This window comes from Salmo trutta, chromosome 17, assembly GCF_901001165.1.
Source record: "Salmo trutta chromosome 17, fSalTru1.1, whole genome shotgun sequence".
Classification (NCBI taxonomy): Eukaryota; Metazoa; Chordata; class Actinopteri; order Salmoniformes; family Salmonidae; genus Salmo; species Salmo trutta.
Window position 1 is genome coordinate 15,864,026 of NC_042973.1, and position 16,443 is coordinate 15,880,468.

Below are 16,443 nucleotides of genomic sequence, written 5' to 3' on the forward strand. Positions count from 1 at the left end.
TAGAAGAAAAATGATTCCCCCACACTAATAAAGCAGGTAGAAAAGTAATATAGAATTCAATGTACTAGCATACTGGTTGGGTCACTCACCACATCCATTGTGGCCACAGGTATGTTGAAATCAATCATGAAGAAGAAGGATGGGAGTAGTTCCAGTGAATCACGCAGCAGCGGCAAGAAAAGCTTGCAGTTTGTTGGCATTCTCAACGGGGGGTAAGTGGTGCTTTGCCATCAATGAATGTGTCAAAAAGCACATATTACCGTTACACTGACAATACACAGGCCATATTCGAAGGAAATTATGACCAATCTTAAAGATTAACTAGACATGTGCTTCTGTCCAGGTATGAGTCGACATCTAGTGAAGAGGAGGAGGATGATGATGAGGAAGAGGGGAGTTCCTCAGGTGGCAGTGAAGTAGGTGATTGCTCAGACGGTAGTGATGATGAAGATGCAGCGGCTGCTCTGGAGGAGACCTCCGATGAGGAGAGGAACATGAATATGGATGACACCGATAGTGATGATGTGGCCTTAGCAGCAGGGACTGGAGCCACTGAGGAGAGTCCAGATACAGTGAAAGAGAAGTATGCTTGATTATGGGTACAGCTCATAGAAGTCAGTGGTGGCAGATAGAGTGCCTTCAGAAAGTATTCACATCCCTTGATCCCTTGACAAAGTGGGATTCAAAGGGATTGCATTTTATTTATTTTTTATCAACGATCTACACTAAATACTCTGTCATGTCAAAGTGGAAGAAAAATTCTAACATTTGTAAAAACAAATCTAAATAAAACACTAATGTATCTTGATTAGATAAGGATTCAGCTCCCTGAGTCAATACAGTAGAATCACCTTTGGCAGCGATTACAGCTGTGAGTCTATCTGGGTAAATCTCTTAGAGCATTCCACCCCTGGATTGTGCAATATTTTCCCATTATTCTTTAACAAATTCTTAAAGCTCTGACAAATTGGTTGTTGGTCATTGCTAGACAACCATTTTCAGGTCTTGCCATAGATTGTCAAGCAGATTTAAGTCAAAACTGTAACTTGGCCACTCAGGAACATTCACTGTCTTCTTGGTAAGAAACTCTAGTGTAGTTTTGACCTTGTGTTTTAGATTATTGTCCTGCTGAAAGGTGAATTCATCTCCAGTGGCATGTATTCATGAATGCCAAGAGAAACCAGGCTACACCCAAAAATGAACCAAGAAAAAAGAAAAAAAATTGTCAAACATTTCCTTCAATTCGCAGAGGCTGAATGTATCTCACTTGAGAAAGCATCCGAGCGAACAAAACAGCGCCCCTCTGTCTCAGTATGTGTCGCGTATCTATCTGATGCTGTCTGGTCAGAAACAGTATGACATTGTTGCCACCTGTAGCATTGAATGCAAGGTAAGCCAGTGAGCATTTGGCCTCCCTTGATATAAAAATGAATAAATAAATAGCCAATCGGCATTGAGATAAAATGAGTGAGCTCAGCTGTGAATGGTCCTGGCATACCAAAAAAAGTGTCAAGGGAAGCCAGTTTAGATTTGGCTACAGACCAATCCCATCACAAGCCAAACGTCATTATTGACAGACAAAAACTTGAACTGTTGCGTCTCGTTGTGTTGTTGTCCTCCAGTGGCTAGCTAGCTATCTAAAATCATCCCTTTCCTAAATTAGCCATTGGTAGGGATTTGGACTTGTGGTTTTAATTAATTTTCCGTACTGGCCAATAACTATAACGATGATTATGATCCAACCATAAGTTCATACATTGTGCCCCTGGCCTGAGAAGATGGAAATTCTAGATGTAGTATGCTAATGTTAACTAGTTGGACTGGTTGCCCATGAAAGGAAGCTAGCGAGCAAGTATTTTAGCCAGGTAGCCTAGGACAACCAAAACTAAAAGAGGGTACTGTATGACAGAGTCATACACCATTTAGGCAACATGAAAGAGGAGGGTGGCATTGGCGTTTCTCTACAAGTAGGGTGATTCAACATGTTTTTTTCGCACACATCTGTACCATGGATATCCACGTCATATTTAGCTTATGTTGATTTGACAAAATCTTTTTGGTATATTTTAGTTGTCACTGTATTAGACTAAGCATAGGTGATTAGATGTTGTTGAAGTTGAAATGGTGCTGGAATAGTGGCGGCAGCACCTGTTTTCTTTGCAACTTGCAGTAAATCTCCATGGTTCTAAATGAATAGTACGAAATGTCGGAAACATTACCTTGCTTGGGTGGTTGAATTCATGTGTGGTTGAATTTATTCTGCCGCTGTGTCTTCTTATTGTCTCGGCCTTAGGCCTATATATCACGATGTCAAGGCATATGAACTAACAGGTTATAGAGCAAACAATGCAATTATCACAACACATAGGTTGTAATATGGCGTTTTTTGTTCTGGATTGGCTTCCCAGGTGATTTTACCCATGCACTGTTCATCTCCCGGTGTCTGATGGAAAGCAGACTGAACCAGGTTTTCCTCAACGATTACAAACATACCCATTTCATGATGCAGCTACCACTATGCTTAAAAATATGGAGATTGGTACTTAGTAATGTGTTGTATTGGATATAAACATCACACTTATTCAGGCCAAATTTTTGCAGTATTACTTTAGTGCCTTGTTGCAAACAGGATGCATGTTTTGGAATTATAACAACACAGGGCGAGACCCAGATGCAGACACACAAGGCAGATGGTTAGAGTCTCTGATATTTATTAAAATACAAGGGGCAGGCAGAAGTTCATTAACCAGGTCAGAGTCTGAATGGTACAGGGCGGCAAGCAGGCTCGAGGTCAGGGCAGGCTGAATGGTCAGGCAAGCGGGCTCAGTGTCAGGGCAGGCAGAATAGGTCGGAACTGGGAGGGCTAGAAAACGGACACTAGGAAAACAGGAGCACGGAAAAAACACGCTGGTAGGCTTGACGAGACAAGACGAACTGGCAACAGACAAACAGAGAACAGGTATAAATTCACTGGGGATAATGGGGAAGATGGGCGACACCTGGAGGGGGGTGGAGACAAGTACAAAGACAGGTGAAACAGATTAGGGTGTGACAGTACCCCCCCCCCCCCCCCGCCCCTAGGGGCGCCACCTGGTGTCCTACCTGGGCGCATACCTGGTTGACCGGGGAGCATGTGGTGACAGTCGGAGATGAGGGCCAGGTCCAGGATGTCCTTAGCGGGGACACAGCACCTCTCCTCCGGGCCATAACCCTCCCAGTCAACCAGGTATTGGAAAACCCTGCCCCGAGGTCGAACACTCAGTAGGCGTCTCGCCGTGTACGCCGGATGGCTGTCGATGAGACGGGGAGGAGGGGTGGGCTTGGAAACAGGAGACAAAGAGCTGTGAGACAAGTGCTTAATCCTGGACACATGAAAAGTGGGATGTATATGGAGGGTACGGGGCAACAGAAGATGAACAGCAGTGGGACTAAGGACTTTAGAGATGGGGAAAGGACCAATAAAACAGGGGGAAAGTTTACTGGACTCCACCCAAAGGGGCAGGTCCCGTGTAGACAGCCATACCCTCTGCCCGAGACGATAGCGGGGGAGCCGGAGTCCGGTGGTGGTCGTCTTGTCGACGATACCTGGAGGTGGTCTTGAGAAGAGCAGACCGAGCTCTCTTCTAGGTACACCGACAGCGGCGGACGAACATCTGGGCCGAGGGTATGTTGATCTCTTCTTCTTGCTCTGGGAAGAGCGGGGGCTGATACCCCTTGGACTCGACGAGCGAGAGCCCAGTGGCCGACCAGTGAAGAGTGTTCCGGGCGTACTCCACCCACACAATTTGCCTGCTCCAGGTGGTGGGGTTGGTCGAGACGAGGCACCTAAGTGTCGTCTCCAGGTCTTGATTGGCATGTTTCGACTGGCCGTTGGACTGGGGATGAAACCCGGAGGACAGGCTGGCCGACGACCCAATGAGGGTGCAAAGCGCCTTCCAGAATCGGGACGAGAAATGAGGACCACAATCAGACACAATGTCGACAGGGACTCCATGGATTCGGAAGACTTGCTGCACCATGAGCTGGGCCGTCTCCTTGGCTGAAGATAACTTGTGGAGAGGGATGAAATGGGTGGCTTTAGAACCTATCCACTACTGTCAGGATAGTGGTGTTGCCATCAGACGGAGGAAGCCCAGTGACAAAATCCAGGGATATATGGGACCAGAGGAACAGGGAGTGGCTGAAGGAGGCCAGCCGGAGCTTGCCGCAGAGTCTTATTCTGAGCACACACTGTGCATGCGGCGACGAAGGCTGAACCATAGTGGGCCACCAGAAGCGCTGTCGGAGGAAGGCCATGGTTTGACGGGAGCCGGGATGGCAGGTGAGCTTGGAGGAATGAGCCCATTCCAGGACCTGAAATTGGGCCAATTCAGGGACAAACATCCGGTTAGCCTGGCCCCCCTAGGGTCCCCTCGATACCCCAGACAACTGTAGCTGCAAGACATGAGGTAGGGAGGATGGTCTCAGAGTCAGAAGGTGTGGCAGCGGGACTATACAGGCGAGAGAGAGTGTCCGGCTTCACATTCTTGGACCCTGGGCAGTAGGAGATGGTGAAGTTGAACCTGGTGAATAGCAGAGCCCAACGGACCTGCCTAGAGTTAAGGCGCTTGGCGATGTGAAGATATTCTAAATTCTTATGGTCGGTCCACACCAAAAATGGATGTTCCGCCCATTCCAGCCAGTGCCTCCACTCCTCCAACGCCATTTTGATAGTCAGAAGTTCCCGATTTCCTACGTCGTAGTTTCTCTCAGCAGGGTTGAGACGATGGGACATGAAGGCACAGGGATACAGCTTTTGGTCCTGGGCAGACCGCTGGGACAGGACGGACCCCACTCCAACATCTCAACACCTGTTGAGGACAGACGTTCCGCTAGCGGAACCCCGTTCCGCATGCGGAACCCCTAGCCAACAGCCAATGGCATTGCACGGCGCGAAATACAAAACCAACTAAAATACCACAATTACATTTTCTCAAACAATAAACTATTTTACACCATTTTAAAGATAAGACTCTCGTTAATCTAACCATAATGTCCGATTTCAAAAAGGCTTTACAGCGAAAGCAAAACATTAGATTATGTTAGGAGAGTACATAGACACAAATAAGCACACAGCCATTTTCCAAGCAAGCATATATGTCATATAAACCCAAACCACAGCTAAATGCAGCACTAACCTTTGATCTTCATCAGATGACACTCCTAGGACATTATGTTATACAATACATGCATGTTTTGTTCAATCAAGTCCATATTTATATCAAAAACCAGCTTTTTACATTAGCATGTGATGTTCAGAACTAGCATACCCACCGAAAACCTCCGGTGAATTTACTAAATTACTCATGATAAACGTTCACAAAATACATAACAATTATTTTAAGAATTATAGATACAGAACTCCTTTATGCAATCGCGGTGTCAGATTTTAAAATAGCTTTTCAGCGAAAGCACATTTTGCAATATTCTGAGTACATAGCTCGGCCATCACAGGCTAGCTAATTTGACACCCACCAAGTTTGGGGCTCACTAAACTCAGAATTACTATTAGAAAAATTGGATTACCTTTGCTGTTCTTCGTCAGAATGCACTCCCAGGACTTCTACTTCAACAACAAATGTTGTTTTGGTTCCAAATAATCCATAGTTATATCCAAATACGGCCGTTTAGTTCGTGCGTTCAGGTCACTATCCGAAGGGTGACGCGCGAGCGCATTTCGTGACAAAATAATTTCAAAATATTCCATTACCGTACTTAGAAGCATGTCAAACGCTGTTTAAAATCAATTTTTATGTTATTTTTCTCGTAAAATAGCGATAATATTCCAACCGGGCAACGTTGTATTCATTCAAAGGCTGAAAGAAAAAAATTTAGAAGTCTCGTGCATGTGCATCTCCAGTCTCACTGTCCCCAGGCTGACCACTTACAAATTCTGCTGCTGTTCTTTGCCCAGAGACAGCAGACACCCCATTCCACTTTCTGGCGGCTTTAGAGAGCCAATGGAAGCCTTAGAAAATGTCACGTTACAGCACAGATGCTGTATTTTCGATAGAGATGCAACAGAAGGACAACAAATTGTCAGACAGGGCACTTCCTGTATGGAATCTTCTCAGGTTTTGGCCTGCCATATGAGTTCTGTTATACTCACAGACACCATTCAAACAGTTTTAGAAACTTTAGTGTTTTCTATCCAAATCTACTAATTATATGCATATTCTAGTTTCTGGGCAGGAGTAGTAACCAGGTTAAATCGGGTACGTTTTTTGTCCGGCCGTGAAAATACTGCCCCCTATCCCAAAGAAGTTAAGGTCCAAAAACGCCATGTCAACAGCTGGGTACCATGTGAGAAGTGAGTGCAGAGAGGGGAGCAGCCAGGGTGCTGTAGCCCCGAATGAAGCGGCAGTAGAAAACCCAAATCCACCAGCTCTCTCACCTTTTCATGATCCATCTGAACATTCCCTTCAGCGATGACGTATCCCAGAAAGGAGATAGTGGAGCGGTGAATTTGCACTTCTCTGCTTTCACGAACAACTGGTTCTCTAGGAGGCGCTGAAGGACTTGTCAGACATGGAGAACGTGTTCTTGAGCAGAACAAGAGAAAACAAGGATGTCGTCGAGGTAGACAAACACAAATCGATTCAACATGTCACGGAGCATATTGTTGACCAGGGCCTGGAACACTGCGGGAGCATCCAAACGGCATGACCAGGTACTCATAGTGTCCACTAGCTGTGTTGAAGGCTGTCTTCCACTGCATGGTTGCCCCCTGGAGAGGTTTGAAAGTCAAGGAGAGGAGTGGTGTCATTAAGGCCCCGGTAGTGGATATATGGATGCAGGGTCTTGTCCTTTTTTTTCCACGAAGAAGAACCCTGCGCTGGCAGAGAAGGCAGAAGGACGAATGCTCCCAGCAGCCAGAGTCCTCAGTGTACTCCTCCATGGCCTTGGTCTCAGGGCCAGACAGGGAATATTGTTATTCTGTACAGGCATCCTTATTTTCACGCTGTCAGTTAGGTTAGTATGTGGAGTAAGTACAATGTTGTTGATCTATCTTCAGTGTTCTCCTATCACAGCCATTAAACTCTAACTGTTTTATATTCATCATTGACCTCATGGTGAAAACTCTAAGCGGATTCCTTCCTCTCCGGCCACTGAGTCAGGAAGGACGCCTGTATCTTTGTAGTGACTGGGTGTATACACCATTCAAAGTGTAATTAATAACTTCACCATGCTCAAAGGGATATTCAATGTCTGCTTTTAATTTTTTTTTTTTTTTACACATCTACCAATAGGTGCCCTTCTTTGTGAGGCATTGGAAAACCTCCCTGGTCTATGAGGTTGAATCTGTTTGAAATTCATTGCTCTGCATTTCAGATAATTGTATGTGTGGTACAGAGATTCAAAAATCATGTTAAACACTATTATTGCACACAAAGTGAGTCCATGCAACTTATGTGACTTGTTAAGCACATTTTTACTGCTGAATGTATTTAGGCTTGCCATAACAAATACATATTGACTCAAGACATTTCAGCTTTTCACTTAGAATGAATTTGTTAACATTTTCAAAAACATAATTCCACTTTGACATTAATGGGGTATTGTGTGTAGGACAATGACAAAAAAAATCAGGCTGTACAACAACAAAATCTGAAAAAAGTCAAGGAGTGTGAATACTTCCTGAAGGCACTGTGAAAAATGTAAATGGATATTCAACATAATTTTAAAGGGATAATTAACAGAATTTTCATATTTTGTTGAAAGTTTGCTTTCCTCGAAAGAAGTCTGTTGGTAGTAAAACTTGAATCCTTTATTTTGGTTTGTAGCCTGTAGGTAGCCTGAATTTGCAAAAGTTAGCATAAATGCCAAAGAAGTAATGGGAGCAAATCAGTCCTGAATTAACATATGAAACCCTAATATTACTGCAGTCAAAGTTATTTTGCAACATTATCATCTGTGAAGCTATGCATGTGTATAATATTGACGAGGAATTATAGCCAAGATGTTTACAAAAATGAGTTGAATGCTTTATATAGGAGCATCATCCATTGGCTAACTGCACAAGTGTTAGATCCCCGTTTGTCACGACCCATAGATAACTTCCACATCTAATTGCAGTAATCCTTTGTCCTAGGTTTGAGCTCAGTGCAAAAATGCGTGAAGCTTGTCTCATTTTGAAGAACCATCTGAATGATGATGTCAAAACACTGAAGAGTAAAGAAGTGGTGGGTTTCAGCATGCCTCTAATTTCTCTGTTTGATAATATCCTGGAAATCTTAAATTTCCTTTACAATTTCCGGTTAGTTTTTTCCCAAAATGCCCATAATCTCTCAAGTGTTCCCTCTCAGTATTAAGAGTGATATTTTAAAGTTCAATGACTTGAAGTGTTTATAATCATGTTAGTATGATAACCTTTATGTAGTAGTATTCCATCCCACGTCCTCTCTTCTTCTCCCTTGTCTTGTCCTATAGATCTCCAGCACTCACACTGTGCAGCTGGAATGGTTCCGCATCTCCAGTGCCAAGCTGGCCCAGCCGCCCCGTGTCTCAGACTACCTGATGGCCTTCACAGAGGTCTCCTCTGCTTTGCTGGCCCACGTCGTCAACATGACCGATGGCAATGGTAACACGGCCTTGCACTACAGCGTCTCCCACTCCAACTTCACTGTGGTGGGGCTACTGCTGGACACAGGTTAGTTGGAGTGAGGAGTCTTTCACTTATCTTTGGGAAGTTGTGTTAGGGTCAAGGTTTATGACCTTAGTGAAGAGGGCCTATTATAATGAATCTTCAGAAGTTTGGTTATTTATGGTTTAATTACAGGCATAAAATCACATTAGTTATGCCATGCCCCGGGGTTTCAACAAGGTGTGTGTGTGCTCTGTGCAGGCATGTGTTGTGTAGATAAGCAGAACAAGGCAGGCTACACTGCGATCATGCTGGCGGCCCTCTCAGCTGTGAAAGAGGAGGACGACATGGTGGTGGTCAGGAAGCTCTTCAGTCAGGGCAACGTCAACGCCAAGGCCAGCCAGGCAAGTCCTACTCAATCACTTCACATCCAGTCTATCCCCTCTGTCAATACTGCTTATGTGTGTTTCGCTAACACTATGCTAACTGGGATAAGTTGTGGTTAGGCTGGCCAGACGGGGCTGATGCTAGCTGTTAGCCATGGACGGCAGGAGATGGTGCGGGCGTTGCTGGACTGCGGGGCTGATGTGAACGTGCAGGATGACGAGGGCTCCACGGCGCTCATGTGCGCCAGCGAGCACGGCCGCGCCGAGATTGTCTCGCTGCTCCTGGACCAGCCGGGCTGTGACATCTCCATTGTGGACAATGTGAGTTCCTTTGCTGTCTGTCTGTCTGTCTGTCTGTCTGTCTGTCTGTCTGTCTGTCTGTCTGTCTGTCTGTCTGTCTGTCTGTCTGTCTGTTTACCCTGTACACCTGTCTGTTAACCCTGTACACTCACAGAGTGTGTCTTGATACGCTTACCTGGCTTCCTCTTCCTGTCCACTTTCCTCATCCTCTACTTCTTTTCTGTTTCACGCTGAACTGAAAAAACTAAGCAGATCAAAGCAAGTGCTCTGATAGGCTTTAGCCATATTTCCCATCTTAACATCAGAGCTGCAGATGAAGGACAGGAGAGCAGGGGAGGAAACCACAATAGATTATTGAGATGCACCCAAGAAGTGAATACAAAAACACATACTCAGTTTATTTATTTTATAAATTCTTGTTTGTATGAACACTTTTATTTTCACAATAAGAGAGAATCATTTTATAGTCTATACACCAAGTGTTTTTCTACAGTATGACTTCACAATAAATTCTTCTCAGACTACTTTGAACCTCCAGTCCAGACTCATATCTGGGGAAAAATGTGTTAGCCGTGCAGCACGTGGATTGGGTTTCAGTAGGACACAGCTGGACTGAGAGGGGCTGGGAAAGTATTTGGGAACATGCTTTTTTTCTTCAACCCTTTGACAATTGGATACAGCTAATTGTTGAGGACTGGGAGACAGACAGAGATGTGGATTATCCCTTTGCTGGTGTGTAACCTAGAGCGGGGGTGGGCAACCTTAAGGGCCAGTGTGGGTGCAGGGTTTGGTTCCAGCCTGATTCCAGCTTCATTTAGTTGGTGTGTTGCTCAGCTACCTAGAAGAAAAGCCTGTACCCACACCGGCCCAGCAGTTTAAAACCTCTACAAGATCGGTGGGTCCCCCGCTGGACGGTTGAGCTAACATAGGTTAATGCGATTAGCATGAGGTTATATGTAACATTTTTTTTTACCAGGACATAGACATATCTGATATTGGCAGAAAGCTTAAATTCTTGTTAGTCTAACAGCACTGTCCAATTTACAGTAGCTATTACAGTGAAAGAATACCATACTATTGTTTGAGGAGAGTGCAGTTATGAACTTGAAAATTTATTAATAAACCAATTAGGCACATTTGGGCAGTCTTGATACAAAAGCTTGAACAGAAATGCAATGGTTCATTGGATCAGTCTAAATCTTTGCACACACACACACTGCTGCCATCTAGTGGCCAAAATCAAAATTCCGCCTGGGCTGGAATAATACATTGTGGCCTTTCTCTTGCATTTGAAAGATGTAAAAAAAAAACATGTGCTTTTTTCTTTGTATTATCTTTTACCAGATCTTGAAGTGTTATATTCTCCTACATTAATTTAACATTTCCACAAACTTCAACGCGTTTCCTTTCAAATGGTATCAATAATATGCATATCCTTGCTTCAGGTCCTGAGCTACTGGCAGTTAGATTTGGGTATGTCATTTTAGGCGAAAATTTAAAAAAAGGGGCAGCTCCTTAAGAGTGGCCACACCTCACATAGACAGCATACCAATGTTCCCCAACTGGCAGCCCATGGGCCGAATTTGGCCCACAGGGGATTTTATTTGGTGCCCCAAGTTTTCTGAGGACAAAAAATATATATATACTGTGCCTTCAGAAAGAATTCACACCCCTTGACCTTTTCACCAAAAAATGGTGTTACAGCCTGAATTTAGAACGGATTACATTGAGATTTTCTGTCATTGGCCTACAGACCCCATAATGTCAAAGTGGAATCATGTTTTTAGAAATGTTGACAAATTAATAAAAAATGAAAAGCAGAAGGCCTCCCGAGTGGCGCAGCGGTCTAAGGCACTGCATCGTAGTGCTTGAAGCATCACAACAGACCCAGGTTCGATCCCAATATGTGTCACAGTCAGCCGTGACCGGGAGACCCATGAGGTGGTGCACAATTGGCCCAGTGTCGTCCGGGTCCCATTGTGCTCTAGGGTCCCATTGTGCTCTAGTGACTCCTTGTGGTGGGCTAGGTGCCTGCAAGCTGACCCCCGGTTGCCTGCTGGACGGTATTTCCTCAGACACATTGGTGCGGATGGCTTCCATGTTAAACGAGCAGTGTGTTAAGAAGCAGTGCTGCTTGGCAGGGTCGTGTTTCGGAGGACGCGTGGCTCTCGAACTTTGCCTCTCCCAAGTCTGTAGTGGACTTGCAGTGATGGGACAAGACTGTAACTACCTATTGGGGAGAAAAGGGGGTAAAAGTACTAAAATGAAAAACAGAAATGTCTTGAGTCAATAAGTATTTAACCCCTTTGTAATGGTAAGCCTAAATAAGTTGCATAAGTTGCATGGACTCACTCTGTGTGCAATTAATAGTGTTTAACCAGATTTTTGAATGACTACCTCATCTCTGTACCCCACCCATACAATTATCTGTAAAAACCCTAATTTGAGCAGTGAATGTCAAACACAGATTCAACCCTTAAGACCAGGGAGGTTTTCCAATGCCTCGCAAAGAAGGGCACCTATTGGTAGATGGGTACAAAGAAATATCAGACTTTGAATATCCCTTTGAGCATGGTAAAGTTATTAATTACACTTTGGATGGTGTATCAATACACCCAGTCACTACAAAGATACAGGCATGAGGCAGAGTGGATGTGATAGGAGAAAACTGACGATGAACAACATTGTAGTTACTCCACAATACCAACTTAAATGACAGAGTGAAAAGAAGGAAGCCTGTACAGAATAAAAAATATTCCAAAACATGCGTCCTGTTTGCAATTAGGCATTAAAGTAAAACTGCCAAAAATGTGTCAAAGAAATTAACGTTATGTCCTGAATACAAAGTGTTATGTTTGGGCAAATCCAACACAGCACATCACTGAGCACTACTCTTCATATTTTCAAGTATGGTGGTGGCTGCATCATGTTATGAATATGCTTGTCATTGGCAAGGACTAGGAAGTTTTTAGGATAAAAATAAATGGAGTAGAGCTAAGCACAGGCAAAAACCTAGAGGAAAATCTGGTTCAGTCTGCTTTCCAACAGACACTGGGAGACAAATTCACCTTTCAGCAGGACAATAACCTAAAACACAAGACCAAATACACACTGGAGTTGCTTACCAAGTCAACACTGAATGTTTCTGAGTGGCCTAGTTACAGTTTTGATTTAAATCAGTTTGAAAATCTATGGCAAGACTTGAAAATGGCTGTCTAGCAATGATCAACAACCAAGTTGACAGAGCTTGAAAAATTCAAAATAGAATAATGTGCAAATATTGTACAATCTAGGTGTGCCAAGCTCTTAGAGAAGGACTCACCTCTGTAATCGCTGTCAAAGGTGATTCTAACATCTATTGACTCAGGGGGTTGAATCCTCTAATCAGAAAGTATTCATACCTCGACTTATTCCTCATTTTGTTGCGTTACAGCCTGAATTCAAAATGGATTACATTTTTAAAAATCTCACCCATCTACACACAAAACTTGGTATACCTTTCTTTTAAAAAAAAAATACAAATCAATCTTATAAATCCGACAGTCACATGACGGGTCTTTCCCTGTTTAAGAAGCCCAACGAAATAAAACAAACAAAAAGTGAAAACATATTTTTAGACATTTTGGGAAATGAAATACAGAAATGTCAAAGTATTCACACCCCTCAATACTTTGTCGAAGCATCTTTGGCAGCGATTACAGCTGTGAGTCTTTCTGGTTATGTCTCTGAGAGCTTTCCATGCCTGGATTGTGCAACATTTGCCCATTATTCGTTTCAAAATTCTTCAGGCTCTGTGAAATTGCTTGTTGATTATTGCTAGACAACCATTTTCAGGTCTTGCCATAGATTTTCAAGTCAATTTGCGTCTACAAATGATTTGTAATTACGTTCTGGCATATAGTTTATTAATCTTCCTAAACTGTGTGTTGTGGCTATGACTGGGCAGGAGTGCTATGTGTATCCCGCCTCAGAGGATTTATAGCTAAGCCTGCTCTCCCTTTCGTGTTCCTCCCTCTCTAGGACGGCAGTAATGCTCTGTCCATCGCCCTGGAGGCCTCTCACAATGACACAGCTGTGCTGCTTTACGCCCACATGAACTACGCCAAGGCCCAGACAGCTGTGAGTTCCCCAGACTCTGGTCTGGCGGCCGAGGGGCCTGCCTTTTTTTATATGACAAACAGCCAGTTAGGCCTTGAATCCAGTATAGGTCGCGCTCACAACATATCTGTGTCATGTGCAATGTTGCTACTATTTGAAGTGTGTAATTTTTGCGCTTCGGCTACACTCCAATGTTTAGTTTGGGTGTGGTATGTTGGCTGCTAGTTGAAAGATCCTGTCTTGACATGTGTAGCAGTAGTGACCCATAGAGCATATTCTATAAAGCACCATGTATTTTTTCCCTCCAGTTTATTACTGTTCATTGTGATTTTTGCCCTGTTTTATTACTATCAGGCTGAAAACATTGGTATATTTATTTCAGGGGACGACCAAGACTCGAAGCCCCACTAGTCCTCAAAAGACATGGCCTGCTGCGGAGTAATGGGCCACCAATATGGAAAAACAAACATAACTGGACTTGAGCATTGAAAATGCGCCACTGGAATACTGCCGCTGTCTACATAAATATATGTATTTATATAATGGCATATGTCATTCATTTATTTGTATTGTTAATATAATATTATTTTTTCAATAAATGCCTTAAACCATTATTATATAAGCCAATAATCTGCATTTGCAACATTTCTGACTAGGTCAAGGTCTGCAGCATATTTTTCTATGATACAGTAAAGCAGACCTCACATATATTTGCACTCATTGACTGTGTTTAGTTTTTAGTTCCCCTCCCCCTTTTAAAGGCGCACTGCAGCTATTTAAAAAAAGTGCAAGTGCAAACTTCATGGAGTAGGCCATTCGACGGGTTGGTCTGATGGTGCCCTCTGATGTCATCGGCTTCCCCCTTGCTTGTAGTAACAATAGAGAACACCTGGACCACCTATTTATATGTTCCTTTTGTAAAGTAAATCAGGTGATAAATTAACTGAAAATGAGACTGGAGTAGTAGTCTTCTCAATCTTCATGCCAAAATAGTTCCAAGTTTGCACTAACTGTCTATGCCTTGTATATTCATGTATCTATTGTCATGTAAAAAATAAACATATATTTACATAACATGTGACACTGTTCAATTTTTTACTAAGCAGATAAACCAGAAGGTTGCTGTTAATATTCATTATATAAGATGATGTAAGGCAGGTATTCCCAAACTGGGGTACGCGTAATGCCGTCCGGGGTACGCCAAATAAAAATGTGATTCACATTTTAAAAAAAAAAAAGAAATCGTATTTTTATTCACATTTTCTAACAGTCCATTTATATTTTCCAACGGGGCTATACATTTGGGTGAGTTTTTCTTCTCGCCTGAGTAGCCTCGTTTCACTGCCAAAAATAAAATTAAACAGGTACAGGTAGCCTAGTCAAATCATTAACATCCAATCACATTAACTGTTACTCTCTCGAGGGAAACTTTCACTCTTGCGCAGACATATACATGACAATTTAAAAAATAAGCCATGGGAGTTTTTGGAGCGAGAATAAAGACGACTTTCGAGTAGTAAGACGTATAAAAGCAACAGATACCATTAATAAAAAGGGGCTAGAAGCATCTTATATGGTGAGCTACTGAGTGGCTAGGACAGGAAAGCCCCATACTATTGTGGAGGACTTAATTCTTCCTGCTGCCACGGATATGGCTGGGACAATGCTGGGGGAAAAGGCCAAAAAAACTATGCGCTCCCTGCGCCACTTAGGTACACTGCAGCATCCACCAAGAGGCTTTTGCTGCCAAGGGAATGCCTGACAGCTTGAAAGACGTTTTGGACACTTCAGTGAAAAAGGTTAACTTTGTTAAAGCAAGGCCCTTGAACTCTCGTGTATTTTCTGCATTATGCAATGATATGGGCAGCGACCATGTAACGCTTTTACATCATACAGAAGTGCGCTGGTTATCAAGGGGCAAAGTATTGGCAGGTTTTTTTAAATTGAGAGACGAGCTTAAAGTTTTCTTTACTGACCATAATTTTCACTTGTCTGACCGCTTGAGTGATGACGAGTTTCTCACACGACTGGCCTATCTGCGTGATGTTTTTTCTCGCCTGAATAATCTGAATCTAAGATTACAGGGACTCTCCGCAACTATATTCAATGTGCGGGACAAAATTGAGGCTATGATTAAGAAGTTGGAGCTCTTTTCTGTCTGCATTAACAAGGACAACACACAGACAGGTCTTTCCATCGTTGTATGATTTTTTGTGTGCAAATTAACTCAAGCTTATAGACAATGTCAAATTGGGGAGGCAGGTAGCATAGTGGTTAGAGCATTGGACTAGTAACCGAAAGGTTGCAAGATTGAATCCCTGAGCCGACAAGGTAAAAATCTGTTTATCTGCCCCTGAACAAGGCAGTTTACCCACTCTTCCTAGGCTGTCATTGAAAATAAGAATTTGTTCATAACTGACTTGCCTCGTTAAATAAAGGTAAAAAAAAAGTGATATAGTGAAGCCCTGTGAGTGAGCTGCGTGTGCAATTACGCAGGTACTTTCCTGAAACGGACGACACAAACAACTGGATTTGTTATCCCTTTCATGCCCTGCCTCCAGTCCACTTACTGATATCTGAACAAGAGAGCCTCATCGAAATTGCAACAAGCGGTTCTGTGAAAACTGAATTTAATCAGAAGCCACTGTCAGATTTCTGGATAAGGCTGTGCTCAGAGGTTCTTGGCTTGGAAAAATCGCTCTGTTAAGACACTGATGCCCTTTGCAACCACTTACCTATGTGAGAGTGGATTCTTGGCCCTCACTAGCATGAAAAGTAAATACAGGCACAGACTGTGTGTGGAAAATGATTTAAGACTGAGACTCTCCAATACAACCCAAAATTTCAGTTATGTGCATCCTTTCAAGCACACCCTTCTGATTAACCTGTGGTGAGTTATTCACAATTTTTCATGAACAAATAAGGTTTTATATGTAAGATGGCAAAATAAAGAGCAAAATTACTCATTATATTATTATTATTTGTGCCCTGTGTCACACCCTGATCTGTTTTCCCTGTCTTTGTGCTTGTCTCCAC

The 16,443-nt window shown here is 43.2% G+C and overlaps 1 protein-coding gene across 2 annotated transcripts in view; it reads left to right on the plus strand.

Annotated features, from left to right (window-relative positions):
* Positions 1-14,483, plus strand: part of LOC115151706 (KN motif and ankyrin repeat domain-containing protein 3) — a 34,521-nt gene extending 20,038 nt beyond the window's left edge. For both annotated transcript variants that reach the window (XM_029695867.1, XM_029695869.1), the window contains exons 4-11: positions 110-212; positions 344-583; positions 8,132-8,222; positions 8,470-8,689; positions 8,885-9,027; positions 9,130-9,330; positions 13,330-13,428; positions 13,790-14,483. In XM_029695867.1, the coding sequence (XP_029551727.1) occupies positions 110-212; positions 344-583; positions 8,132-8,222; positions 8,470-8,689; positions 8,885-9,027; positions 9,130-9,330; positions 13,330-13,428; positions 13,790-13,849 (1,157 nt within the window). In that variant the 3' untranslated portion in view covers positions 13,850-14,483. The remainder of the gene's footprint in view (positions 1-109; positions 213-343; positions 584-8,131; positions 8,223-8,469; positions 8,690-8,884; positions 9,028-9,129; positions 9,331-13,329; positions 13,429-13,789) is intronic.
* The last annotated feature ends 1,960 nt before the right edge of the window (positions 14,484-16,443 follow it).